General features: G+C 44.4%; 1 protein-coding gene across 5 annotated transcripts in view; it reads left to right on the top strand.

Moving 5' to 3' along the window:
* Nucleotides 1–13449, top strand: part of TMTC1 (transmembrane O-mannosyltransferase targeting cadherins 1) — a 262529-nt gene that overhangs the window by 162578 nt on the left and 86502 nt on the right. For all 5 annotated transcript variants that reach the window (XR_012647083.1, XR_012647084.1, XM_075006402.1 and 2 more), the window contains one exon: nt 7784–7897. Coding sequence is in view for 3 of the 5 variants with exons in the window: in XM_075006402.1 (XP_074862503.1) it covers nt 7784–7897 (114 nt within the window). In the remaining 2 variants the exon portion in view is untranslated. The remainder of the gene's footprint in view (nt 1–7783; nt 7898–13449) is intronic.

Genomic DNA, 13449 nt, shown 5'->3' with positions numbered 1-13449 from the left:
GGTTAGATTAATGCCAAGTCATTTATTCATACCTAACAGTCTTCCAGTTTGCAATATATGCTCATCGAAACAAGCAGCTGTTCTATCAGTCTGATCAGCCCAATGACTTGTGTTTTATATAGTCACTCTTCAAAACTGCACCCTTCCAATCTGATGAGTAGACCATAGTGCATGTGTACCTGGTGTTTTGAGTGGAAACGAAGCATGAGCTTCTGTTTTTCTTTCATAGTGATCAAGATTATAACCCTATGTGCAGAGATAGCTGTGTTGGGAGAGAAACCGCCAACCCTGAGTTGGTTGCTAAAGCAGATGTACGATTGCCAGGATTTGGAAGTGACAAAGAAAATCACAAGAACTTAGTGGTAGGGGGCTAGGCCCCCATTATATTATCTTCCCAAAGCAAAGGCTGTTTTGGTAGTCTAAGAAGATGGTAGATCAGGTCTCCCAACTCCTAAATTCTTGCAATTTATGCTGTCTCTTTCCCTTGCTCTCAGTGGCCTAGGGAGCAGATTCAGTGCCTTTTCCTCTCTGTTGAATCTACTAGCCAGCATAAGCTAGCCTGACAGCAGGTAGGTTTGAGACAACAAGGGCTCTCTGCTTGCTGTCTGCCAGAACTCCTCTGTTGTCTCCCATCGTGGTGTGGGTAGCTGTCTTAGGGAGGTGGGGGCAACTCTGGGACTGGAACTGTTTGATAGCTGCTCCCTGGTGCTCAGATGCTGGAGGGATATCTTTGTGCTGAAGTGTGTTGAACAGCAGTATACGGTAGCATTAACGGGGAATGGAACTCACCAGGATAAGAGTTCAGATTGGGATTTTTGGGAGCTGAGACAGAGGTGAGAAAGGTGCATTGATCAGGGAAATTCTGTGCTAGGAGAAAGGACTGGGAGGGATTCAGCAGAGCTCACTGAACCAAGAGGGGTCTAGATTCTGTGCCTCTTTGGGGCCGTACTCTTCAATCAAGCTACCTACTATTCTGTTGAGTTCTAGAAAGTGTTTCCACATCACCCCCAACTTGGTCAGGTCTGCCCTGAAAAGCAACTGGATAAAAGTGGCACTGTTTTTATCAGCAAATCTGTTTCCTGAGTCAGTGATTTTAATTTTTAAATCACTTTAGTGAGGTAAAAAAGGAGAGGAGGCGGAAACAGCAATTCCTGCTTTTCAGTCCTGTTAATTCTGCAAAGAGTGAATTGGAGTTTATTCCGTTTGTGCATCATCAACTGAAATGTTTTCGGTGCCAAGCATTTACTCTTGTGAAAATCAGGGGCCTAGGGCTGCACAGGTGCCACTGTGGTAATAATTGGTCTGGAGAGCCTATATTAGTAGTGACAATGCACAACGTGGAAAAAACTCCCAGAGCCCAGGTTGGATGTGCAGGCTGGGAGTAGGAATTGTAAATAAATAAATCAAATAAATTGAACACAACTGATGTAGGAATCACTAAAAGTCAATAAACCTGGTGGCCCAGGGACTCTGAAGTATAAGAGTAGAACCTGCACTTCAGGACACAGTGGGGGTTACTGATAGGAAGTTGTTTCCAAGCATTGGCCAAGTGGAATGTGGCTGATGATGACAGTTGAAGTTTTAGTGCTATTACAGGTTGTACCTCCTAACAACTGTCATTCACTGATTTGGCAACATCCCTCGTCCGGCAGGAACAGAGATGTTCCTGGACCAGAGTGCTGGGCAGGAGGGCAAGCTGCAGCCCACATTCTCAGGCACCTCTGGAGAGCTGGAGGCGGTGTCCCTGGCAGCTCCATGGTGGGGCAGCTGCAGAAGCAAGAGCCCGCATCCCTCAGCAACCAAGGGCGGGGGATACAGCTGTGCAGGCCCCGGGCTGGTGTCACTAGGCAGACCCGTAGGGCCGGAAGTCCCCCCACGGCAGCCCCAGGGGGCTGGAGCTAGTGCTAGATTCTCCTGGCAGCCCTGCAGAACTGGAGCAGTATCCTGGGCAGTTTGGTGGGGCTGGAGCTGTGCCTAGGGTAGGCCCATGGGGCCACAGCTAAAGCTGGCTTCCCCCCACAGCAGTTCCATAGGCCCAGGGCTGGGTCCAGGAGCTCCAGCCCCAACTGAGTCCTCAGCCCAGGCTTTTATAATCCTGGCCTCACCTTCTGACTTCAGGTCAGGTGACTGAGAGGGGCCAGGCTCCATACAAAATGGCTGCCAGAAGGGCTTCTTCCTTTCTGAGTAGTGGGGTGGCCACTCCACTTCATTTATGACAGATAAAGGTTCTAGAGTAGTCAGAAGGGAAGAAAATCTTCCTTAGAATCACAGAACACTAGAACTGGAAGGGACCTCAAGAGGTCATCAAGTCCAGTCCCCTGCCCTCATGGCAGGACCAAGCACCATCTAGACCATCCCTGACAGATGTCTATCTAACCTGCTCTTAAATATCTCCAGTAATGGAGATTCCACAACCTCCCTAGGCAATTTATTCCACTGTTTAACCACCCTGACAGTTAAGAAGTTTTTTCTAAAACCTAAATCTCCCTTGCTACAGTTTAAGCCTATTACTTCTTGTCCTATCCTCAGAGGCTAAGAAGAACAATTTTTCTCCCTCTACCTTGTAACACTCTTTGGCCACATCTACACTAGTAAGTTCTTTAAAAAGATTTTTTGAAAGAAGGGGGCTCTTTCAAAACATCCTACAGAGCGTCAACACACCAAAAAGAGTTCTTTCAAAGGGAATCAAAGGAATGAGGTGCCTCTTCCAAATGCGCTCTTCCCCCCCGGATCAGGAAGAGCACCTTCTTTCGAAAAATTCTTTTGAAAGAAAGCATATGTAGATGCACTGTGGGGCCCTTCTTTCAAAAAAGGTGTCCACGTGACTGGATTTCTCGATCCCTGGCCTGTTCTTTTGAAAGAGCAGGGGCTGCATGGAAGCGCTCTATTGAAAGAGCAGATCAATCTTCGATCCACTTTTTTGTGTGTGTATGCAGTCTCTCTAAAGGAATTTTTTCACATGATATCTTCTAGAAAAGCTTCTTTCAAAGGATCTCTGTAGTGTAGAGATAGTCTTTTAGATACCTGTAAACTGCTATTCTGTCCCCTTTCAGTTTTCTCTTTTCTAAACTAAACAGGCCCAGCTCTTTGAGTCTTCCCTCATAGCTCATGTTCTCTAAACCTTTAATAATTCTTGTTGCTCTTCTCTGGAGCTTCTCCACTTTCTCCACATCCCTCTTGAAATGTGGTGCCCAAAAACTGGATACAGTATTCCATTTGAGGCCTAATCAGCGCAGAGTAGAGCGGAAGAATGACTTCTTGGGTCTTGCTCACATCACTCCTGTTAATGCCTCCCAGAATCATCTTTTCTTTTTTTGCAACAGCATCACACTGTTGAATCATACTTAGTTTGTGGTCCACTATGACCCCTAGATTCCTTTCTGCAGTACTGCTTCATAGGGAGTCCCTTCCCATTTTGTCCGTGTGAAACTGATTATTCCTCCCTAAGTGGAGTACTTTGCATTTGTCCTTATTAAACTTCATCTTGTTTACCTCAGATCATTTCTCCAGTTTGTCCAGATCATTTTGAATTCTGACTCTCTCCTTCAAAGTAGTTGCAACCCCTTCCAGCTTGGTATCATCTGCAAACTTAATATGTGTTCTCTCTATGCCAATATCTAAATTAAGATGAAGATGAAGATGATTGACCAGAACCAGTCCCTAAACAGACCCCTGCAGAACCCTACTTGTTATGCCCTTCCAGCATGAATGTGAACCATTAATAACTACCATCTCAGAATGGTTGCCCAGCCAGTTATGCATCCACCTTATAGTAGTCTCATCTGAGGTGTATTTGCCCAGTTTATCGATAAGAAGATCCTGTGAGACCGTTTCAAATGCCTTACTAAAGTCTAGGTATACCACATCCACCATTTCTCCCTTATCCACAAGACTTGTTAGCCTGTCAAATAAAGCTCTCAGATTGGTCTGGCATGATTTGTTCTTTACAAATCCATGCTGGCTGTTACCTATCACCTTATTTTATTCCAGGTGTTTGCAGATGAATTCCTTGATAACTGACTCCATTATCTTTCCTGACACAAAAGTTAAACTGACTGGTCTGTAACTCCCTGGTTTGCTTCTATTCCCCTTTTTATACATGGGCACTATATTTGCCCTTTTCCAGTCTTTTGGCATCTCCCTGAACTTACAGGACTTTTCCAAGATGATAGCTAAAGGCTCAGAAACCTCCTCTGTCAGCTCCTTGAGTATTGTAGGGTGCATTTCAACAGGCCCTGGGGACTTGCAGACATCTAATCTTTCTAAGTAGTTTATAATTTGTTCTTTTTTTTATTTTATCTTCTAAACCTACCCCATTCCCACTAGCATTCACTGTGATAGACATTCCTTCATCAGACTTCTTGGTGAAGACTGAAACAAAGAAGTCATTAAACACCTCTGCCGTTTCCAACTTTTCTTATACTGTTTCTCCCTCCTCACTGAGTAACAGGCCTGCCCTGTCTTTGGTCTTCCTCTTGTATGTAATATATTTATCGAATGTCTTCTTGTTACCCTTTGTGTCTGTAGCTAGTTAGAGCTCATTTTGTGCCTTTGCCTCTCTAATCTTGCCCCTGCATATCTGTATGATTTGCTTATATTCATCCTTTGTAATTTGTCCTAGTTACCACTCTTTATAGGATTCCTTTTTGTTTTTGAGATCATGCAAGATCTCCTGGTTAAGCCAATGCAGTATTTTGCCATACTTTCTATCTTTCCTACGCAGTGGTATAGCTTGCTTTAGGAGCCCTTAATGGTGTCCCTTTGAAACATTGCCAACTCTCTTCAGTTGTTTTTCCCCTTAATCCTGCTGCCCTTGGGACCTTACCTACAGGCTCTCTGAGTTTACTGAAATCTTCCTTCCTAAAATGCACTGTCTCTATTTTGCTGTTCTCCCTTCTACCACAAGAAGTGACTTTCATGCTCAGTGGATCTGTTTTTATTTCCTGGAGTTGGTTTGGTTTCAATAAATTCTGAGTAGGGTAAAAAACAGTATGTATTTGGAAATGCATATAGGAAAAATGTGTATGCAGGGGTGGAAGAGGGGGTTGGTGGGAAACAGAAATGGAAAAACAGTATGTGCTGCTTTGTTATTTGTACTCCACCCTTTCTCACTTGGCTTTGCTTGTGAACATGATTATTTCCTCTTTCAGCTAGGGAACAGTATCCTGTTCTAATCAAGCCCCATGTTTCAGACGTGTTATTTATTTACATAGGCACTCATACTACAAATATCTGATACCTTTTCTGTTCTTGAAGCATTCAGTGAAACTACTCATACTGTCAAGTATTTGCAGGAGCAGCGCATCAGTTTGTATAGAAGACAAATAAACAGGTCAACAAGAATTATTGGATGAGCCCAGAGGAATATGGAACAAAAAATTAAAAAAAAAACAGCAGCAATACAAATATTATCTTTCCTTCCTATCCAACACACATAAGGTAGAGAAAGAATGTTCTTTTTTCTAAGGAGGTCTTAATAAAAGGAACCAGAGGGACTGATTGATTACACTTAAAGGAAACCTGTCAAAAGAACAATGATATTTAAAAAAAATGCCTGTCTTACTAATACGACTGCAATTCGTTAGACATAAACCATGTTTTTCTCACCACTTATTTGTTTGCTGTGTTTGGGCAGGAGCTATAATGAGATGAACCACTCATTAGTGTTGGGCTATTGAATAGCTCTAAGATGGTAACAATTTTGAGTCCCGACCTACATTTTCACATAAAATGTAATTAATGTTGCGATGACACAGTTTCATATAAGAATTAATGTTTGAGTAGTACCTGGAAGGTTGTAAGTGACTAGATGATAGCTCCCAAGGCCAAGGGTAATTAGTGCCACCATAGCATTCACACATTACTTGCTGCTGGTGTATAATATCTTTTTTAAAAACTAATGTAGTGCATCATTCTCTTAAGAATAACACCAGTTACCTGTTTTACTTCAACAGTTAGTCACAGAATGGCTTGTGCTGCACTGCCTTCTGACAAATAATTTAGAAATACCTTAGGATTAGGAAACCCATCACAGTAGTAATTTTTAAATCCTATAGGCAAAGCACGGATCTGTTGAGCTGAGCACTAAGTTAGGGCTGCTAAACCTGTGAAAGGGTTCTCATTCTTACCATGTATGTAAGTGCATCTGCTTTTCCTTCTCTCACCTGCACAGTGCTAATGCCCTTCTGCCCCATCCCCATGTCCACCAACGCCAAATATGTTTCCATCCCCTTCTTATCCAGACCTTCTTAGAGACACCTATATCAACTCCCCTCCCAGTCCCACCCTGGCCTAATCCCATTACCTGCTAAAATGGTGTGGGTCTCAGAAGTAGGTCTAGAGTCTCAGGTGAGCCAAGACTTGGCTTCCTCTTTGGAAACTAATTCATCAGCACACTGTAAAATTGGAAAAGAGGAGCGAGCCAAAGCCTGCCAGAAAGACTAGTAATGTGCTGATCTCTGCACTTGCTTACTGTAGACAGGAGGGTCTGATCTGGGGCATGGAAAGAAAGAAGCAGCTGTGAAACAAGAGTACCTTAACCAAACTCTGTGAAACGAAATAGAGCTGAGGTCTGAGTCAGTTCTTATTGTTGTGACATGAACCTACTCACCCGTCTCTACTCTGTAAACCCTTAGAGACCCTCTGGATGTCTGGAAGCTGTATGTCTCTGTTTAGTGTGGCAAGAGTGTGCCTAAGTCCCTAGCTCCTTGCAGGAGAACTTCTCTGTGATGGGTCATCTTCTGTTATTTCTTTTAGTGTCCAGCATCATTACAGCATTTCTCTCTTTCTCTCATATAAATCTAACCAAGCAGCTGCTGAATCAGACATTTTATTGATTTGGCAGTGGGGTAGGCATTTTTGTGTGTGTTTTTCTTCCTGTGTTCAACATGATGATGCCAATAGTTCAGCTCCTTCTCAGGCTCAGGTAGCTGACTGGTAACTCAGGCTCCTGTGTAACTCACTCTGTGGTGCACATCATACATCCCCTCTAGTGGCTTATTCAGGCAGAATAGCTACCCACTGCTGATTCTTAACTTAGGTCAAGATTTTTAAAACCTAGTAATTTAAAAGGGATGACCACTAATTTTGGTACCTCACTCTTTGGGTGCCGAGCTTAAGAAGCCTTAAAAGGGCCTGATTTTCAAAAGGTGGTAAGTGCTTGCCATCTGCACTCAGGCCCCTTAAGATGATAAAAACTGGGCACCTAATATTGATGCACCTAAAATCTCTACAGGTTGAATCTCCCTAGTCTGGCACAGTCTGGTCCAGCAACATCCATGGTACACCACAGTTTTAGTTCACTGGATGCCCACTTATCCTGGGTGTGGCCAAATATCCCGTAGTCCCATTAAGTTTGTTTACAGCCACCAGTCCTGGCTCTCAGTGTTCTGTGCTGTTATTTAGCTCTAATTTACCCTTACATGTTTTCTAAGAGCCCAGTGAGCAGTAGAATTAGGTGGTAATGCTGCTAGACAACGTTGACCTCCTGTGGTTTGGCAAATTCTCTGGTTTGGCACTAGTCAGGTCTCGGGGTGCCAGACTAGACAGGTTTAACCTGTAATCATTTTGAAAAATTAAACATTCGTCCATCAGCTCCAGTGGCAGAGGTTTTTGGTGTTAAAAACCCCATGCTTAATTCCTGGTGACAATCTGCAATGAATGTATTGGTCTACGGGTTGGTAGCTGTACAAAACTGGGACATATTTGAAGCTCTGAATCTGTGGGCGCCTGTCTGAACATATAACAGTAACTCTTTTTTTCATTTTTTGTTTCCCATGCATAGCTCAGGTGTGCAGACTCTGCCCCATAATGCCAAGGTACACTACAACTATGCCAATTTTCTGAAAGACCAGGGTCGGAACAGTGAAGCCATCTATCACTACAAAACTGCCCTCAAGTAAGTTCCTTGAACAACTATTCAGACTGTTTACTTAAACTTTCTTCTTCTGGTACATAAAGTGTTGTGTTTCTCTCTTCCTAACAACAGAGAGCTCTCTGATAGCAATCATGGTTTAAGTTAAAAGCTCTTTGGCTCAGTGTTTCTGTGCCATTAAATGAAGTAATTTGGCATCTTTCCCACTCTCTATGTGTGTCATTCGAAAGTTTCCACAGCTACACGTTAAGCAGTAAAGTGTCATTTGCTCAGCCCAATGTATACCGATAATTGGGACTGAGTTGCCATAGCTGTATTTGCAGGTTCGTGGGCCATTTATTTTAATAAATTACATATGGTGCACATGTGAAAAATAACTCTGAAACCACCAAGGTAGAGTAATGGTGAAACTTAACACCTATACAAAGCTTCACATCTTCAGAGCACTGTACAAACACTGACATTATTTAATACTCAGAACATCCCTGCCTTGTAGGTAGATGAATCACATTATCTCCAGTTTACAAATTGAGAAGCTAAATCAGCAAAATGGGTTGACTTGCCCAAAGTCACGTAGGAAGGTCATATCAGAGCCAGGGTTATAACCCATGGCCTTGTGATGCCCAATCCTACACCCACCCTTACAGACCAGACCATCCCTCACTGTGATAGCAGCAGCACTACTCTAGTTAAGGTTGAGTCCTGACTTCTGTGTAAGGATTGACCTGTCTACATCCTCTACAGTTGACATGTTCAATCAGGTTGATTTGGAATATGATGTGTCTCAACATCATGGCCAGGTCATGGTTATCCCAACTTAGTAGTCAATACTAGAGTCTGTAGTCCAGAGACAGAGTTCAGCGGGGTTGAGCTACCAGGAGGTCAGAAGAAGGAGACAAATTGGAGATCATAATGACAAATCAGAGACCTGGGGTCAAGCAGAAGCAGATAGCAGGATTTGTGAGGAAGCAGAAGCACTCAGAGCAGAGCCCACCTGCTCAGACAGCTTCCTATTCCTGCTACCAGCTTAAGTAGCACTAGCAGTCCTGTCTCTCCCAGGCTGCTGCACGCAGCCCAGCTATGTCCCACCCCCATCCAATCTCCTCTTCTTCCACATCATCTTTCCAGGGTCCAGGAGGCACCTAATTAGAGGAATCAGACCTACACAGCTCCCCTAATTACCTGCACAATTCTTCATTTCCTCATACATGGCCATGCAGACACGCACTTTAGTGGTACCTGTGGCATGAAAGTGTAGGACATAGCTTGGTGCAAGGAGACATGCCCGTAGTGGGGTTATGATCCCTGGCAAATTAGGGGCTCTGACAGAAAAATAGCTGGGATCTTATTGATCTGCAGCTTGCTTAGTCCCTAAATATGGAGGAAGGACAGAAATTACCTTTGTCCAATTAAAATGCATCTGCACCAATGTCCTCTGGCCAGCCAGTCATGATTAGCTGGAAGAGTGGTGTTTGTTGCCACCTGACATGTCTGGCAAATGGATGGGAAAGGTACTGGGCACACAACCGGAGATAGACAGAGGTACTGAGCACATCAGGTTTGTTTGTTTGTTAGTTTTTTGTTTATTTGTTTTTAATATTGGCCAATACTACCCGCCTGTGAAAAAGAACTTACTAGTACCCAAGGCAGCTTAGCTGCTCTCTTTTTCTGACTTTGACACTGCCACTAGTACACACATCTGCTTGTGTGTTACTGAGAGTTTATAGTATTTGCTGACAATAGATTTTGCTCAGCTCTAGCTCTAGCTCAACAGCACCCACTTATCATAATTATAATGCTGTCTTCTGCTCTGCAGTATTTCAGTTGTGCAGGAGGCTGTTGTTTTCAGACCCTCTTTATTAATCTTTATTAGATAGGTAGTCTATGATGATGATAACGTCTGCAGTGCTTGTACCATGTAAAAGACTAGATCTTTAAAGGAACTGATCAGCCTCAGCTCCCTTTGACTTCAGTAGGAGCTGGGGCTGCTTAGCACCTTAGAAAAGCAAGCTTTAGTTGTCCGTCCTGATGAGTAATTTTTCTAACCCTGCTTAATAATATACATGGGAAAATAAGTGTTGTCTACTGCTTAGAGCTCAGACTGAGTTGGCTCTCTTAGCTTCTGCTTCCAACTTTGCCACTGACAGATAAGTGACCTTGAGCAAATCATTCAAGTTTTCTGTGCCTCTGTTTTCCACATCTGTAAAATGGGAATATTAATAGATATCAATTTAGTGTCACTCCTGCTTCACTTCTCTGTCCATCTTCTCTTTTCCTTTTTTCAATATCATGTTATCTCTTTTGACCAGCCAACCACTAGCTTTCTGTGTGTCTGAGAATATTGGGGCCTGCATACTTAAATATAAAGCAGTGTTGGTAAAAAATTGTAAATAAAATAGGCCTCCATCATGAATGCTGCATTATGAATTCCACACAATCAGGCCCAATTGCATAAAGTCCTGAGTCAATAAGTCATTCTTTCATTATGCACTGACGTTCAACAAGTTCTAGTTGTGTTGTTCCACTGGAAAAAGTAAGTAAATAACATGGTGCTGGGTGCAATATGAGATCCTAGATATATGCCATAAATATGAGCAAATTCCAGTGACATCTTTCATCTGGTCAGTGTAACGTGATCCCCAGCATTCCACTGTAGAGAATGTTGGCCAAAGCACCCAAGTGAATCCTAACTTTTGCCCCTGTACTTTCTCACGATGTGACTGTAATACTAAAGACATGGAGGGCAACTCTGCACTAGACCTGAAAGTTGATCCTAGATATGCAGTTGTCGTAGAGGGAATTGTGTACCTAGAATAAATGTATCTAAGATCAACTTACATGGTTGCCCTCACTGAGGGAGGTTGATGGGAGAAACTTTCCCATCGACCTCCCTTATGCCTTGCAATAATGAGGAGTACCAGGGGGTTGACTGCTGAGCCCTGAGAGTTTAATTTCGAGTGTCCCCACTAGGCGGTTCACATTGAACCCCAGAAGACTGACTCTGACTGGGTCAATCTCCTGGCAAGTGTAGATGTACCCTGAGGCGAATTCTTTGTAGATATAAGTTATTGGACTCCCATGGAGGCCAGTGAAATTCTTATAATGTACGTCAGCAGAGAATTTGGACCATTGATGGTATGTGTGGCAGCCTAGTGGTAATCTACTCTCCTGCTCTGCATGGCTCTAAATTTAGTGATCTTCATACCTGTTGAACCACTGCCCTGGGGAAGCAGGAACTAAATTATACTACTTTAATCCCCCTTAACTGCAGCATTGAGGGATGCAGAAAGGAGCTTCATTGAACCACGCTCCACTAGAAGGGAGGATTGTTATACCACAGCATGTGTGACCGTGGGGTGAAGGAGATGTAAGTGGAAGAATAGAGAAGCTGTCATACATCTGCATTGAGACTCCCAAAATTACTGAGGATGCCCTAGGAGATTAGCAGCAGCAAAGCAGTCTGCCTATATAAAGAGTGAGATCAGCAGTTTTGGTCCTTGGCTCCTGTATCAGCGATGGTGGGGATGTACGTGTTTTCTTGGCACATAGGAAAAGGAGAGCCACGCATTGCTGTGCAGCTGCCCCTGTGCATAAGGATCAGTATTGCAGCAAGATGTAACTGATGTTATATTTTTAATGAATATAAGATTATAAAAACCAAAAATTATCCTGATGCCACAGTGTACTTGGATATCTTAACTGCACACAAAATTACCATTAGTAAAAATAATACTTGGCACTTAGAGCATGTTTCAGCCAGTCTACTTCCTATGCAACCATTTAGTCCTGTACCAGAACATCCCTGTGAGAAATATTAAAACTGTTATACAGATGAGAAGATTGCAGGACACCTGCACATTGATGGCCGTCAGGACTAGGGCTTTGGAATCCTAAATCCCAAGGCTTTAACCATTGACTTACATTCCTGTTATTAAGGGTACTGGGTCGATCAGACCCTCAGCTGGCATAAATTGATGTTTCTCCATTGATTTCCATGCAGCTACTTAATGACCCAGAAGAATTTTCTGATTATAAACCCAAAGAGCAATATATTTCCAAAAGCCAGAAGTCCCATTGATCACCTCTTACAAATGAATGTGTGTTTGAAATAGTGGCAGATCACCCTTTAGAAAATTCATTTAGCACTGTGGCAGGGCAGGGCCAGGAGGTGGAAGGCGTGAGTCAAAAACAGGGCTGGCAATCAAAGTAGGAGCGGCTGAGGAGTAGGCTGTCCTAAATCAATTAGGGGCAACTGATCTCACTAAGGGCTACGTTTATAACCCTTCTCCATGCGGGGCAAGGGGGGTTAAGGAGAGTTTGGAAGGCGAATGAGGAGAGAGAAGGAGACTGGGAGGAACACCAGAGACCACAAAAGAGGAGAGGAGCCTCAGCAACCCAAGAGGCTGGGCTACCCCAGCCCAGGAGCCTGAAGCCAAACCAGAGACTGTGGGGAACTGGTCCGCCGGAGGAGCCAAACAAAGGACGGGACTTGCTGCCATGGCTACGACTAGCAGAAGGTGGTACCAGGGGGAATTGACTGGGGAAGTGGCACAGGGAGAAGAGCTGCAGGGGCCAGGGCAAAGGGAGTCAGTACTCACTGGTAGCAGCCATCCAGGGTCCCTGTGGCTGGAACCCGGAAGGAGTGGGTGGGGACCGGGTTACCCCCCAGACCACCCCTTGCCCAAACAAGGGTAACGGGGTTCATATGGTGGGGCCAGTGGACTGATTGGAGGACCTGGGACCCAGGATCGAGACTGACCCTGCCACACATGGTGCTAGGAGTGGGATGAATGCCGCGGTGAGATCCTGCAACAGACCCACCTAGAGCAGAACAAACAAGTAAACAAAACAATTAATTGTCGGTACAGTAAGACAGACACAATGGAGGACATAGTGAAGGCCCTTGTACAGGCTACGACGGCGCAGCTAGAAGCCATCCAGGCTTATGCAGCCACGCAGCAGGAGGTCCTGTGGCTGCAGCAAGAAACTAACCACCTACTGATAAGCCAGGCTGTGCAGAACCGAGCGACTCTGGAAGAGGTGGTGCTACAGCTGAAAACCCTGACTGCCTGAGTACATGGCTTACATGGGACCTAACCCTGGTGGGCTGGTAACTTCCTCCAGAAAATGATGGGAGATGATGGTATATGTATGGAGGCTTACCTCTTGGCCTTTGAGAGGACAGCCACATGGGAAGGTTGGCCCCAGGACCAGGGGGCCAGCATCCTGGCACCGCTCGTGTGTGGGGAGGCCCAGAAGGCCTACTTTGGTATGCCTGAGGAGGCAGCTGCCGAAAATACCCAGTTGAAGACTGAAATCCTGGCCAGATCTGGGGTGACCACTGCTCTTAGGGCCCAGCAATTTCATGAGTGGAGGTACTGAGAGGGGAAAACACTGAGGTCCCAGCTGTTTGACCTAATTCACGTGGCTTGAAGGTGGCTGCAACCTGAGACCTCAACACCAGAGAAGATTGTAGAGATCATCGTACTGGACCAATATATGCAGGGACTTCTGCCTGACCTGCAAGGATGGGTTAGCTGGAATGACCCTTCCTCCTATGATGAGATGGTGGTGCT

This window comes from Carettochelys insculpta, chromosome 1 (assembly GCF_033958435.1).
Source record: "Carettochelys insculpta isolate YL-2023 chromosome 1, ASM3395843v1, whole genome shotgun sequence".
Classification (NCBI taxonomy): domain Eukaryota; kingdom Metazoa; phylum Chordata; order Testudines; family Carettochelyidae; genus Carettochelys; species Carettochelys insculpta.
Note: the sequence above shows the minus strand (reverse complement) of the source record. Positions and strands in the feature narration are given on the sequence as shown.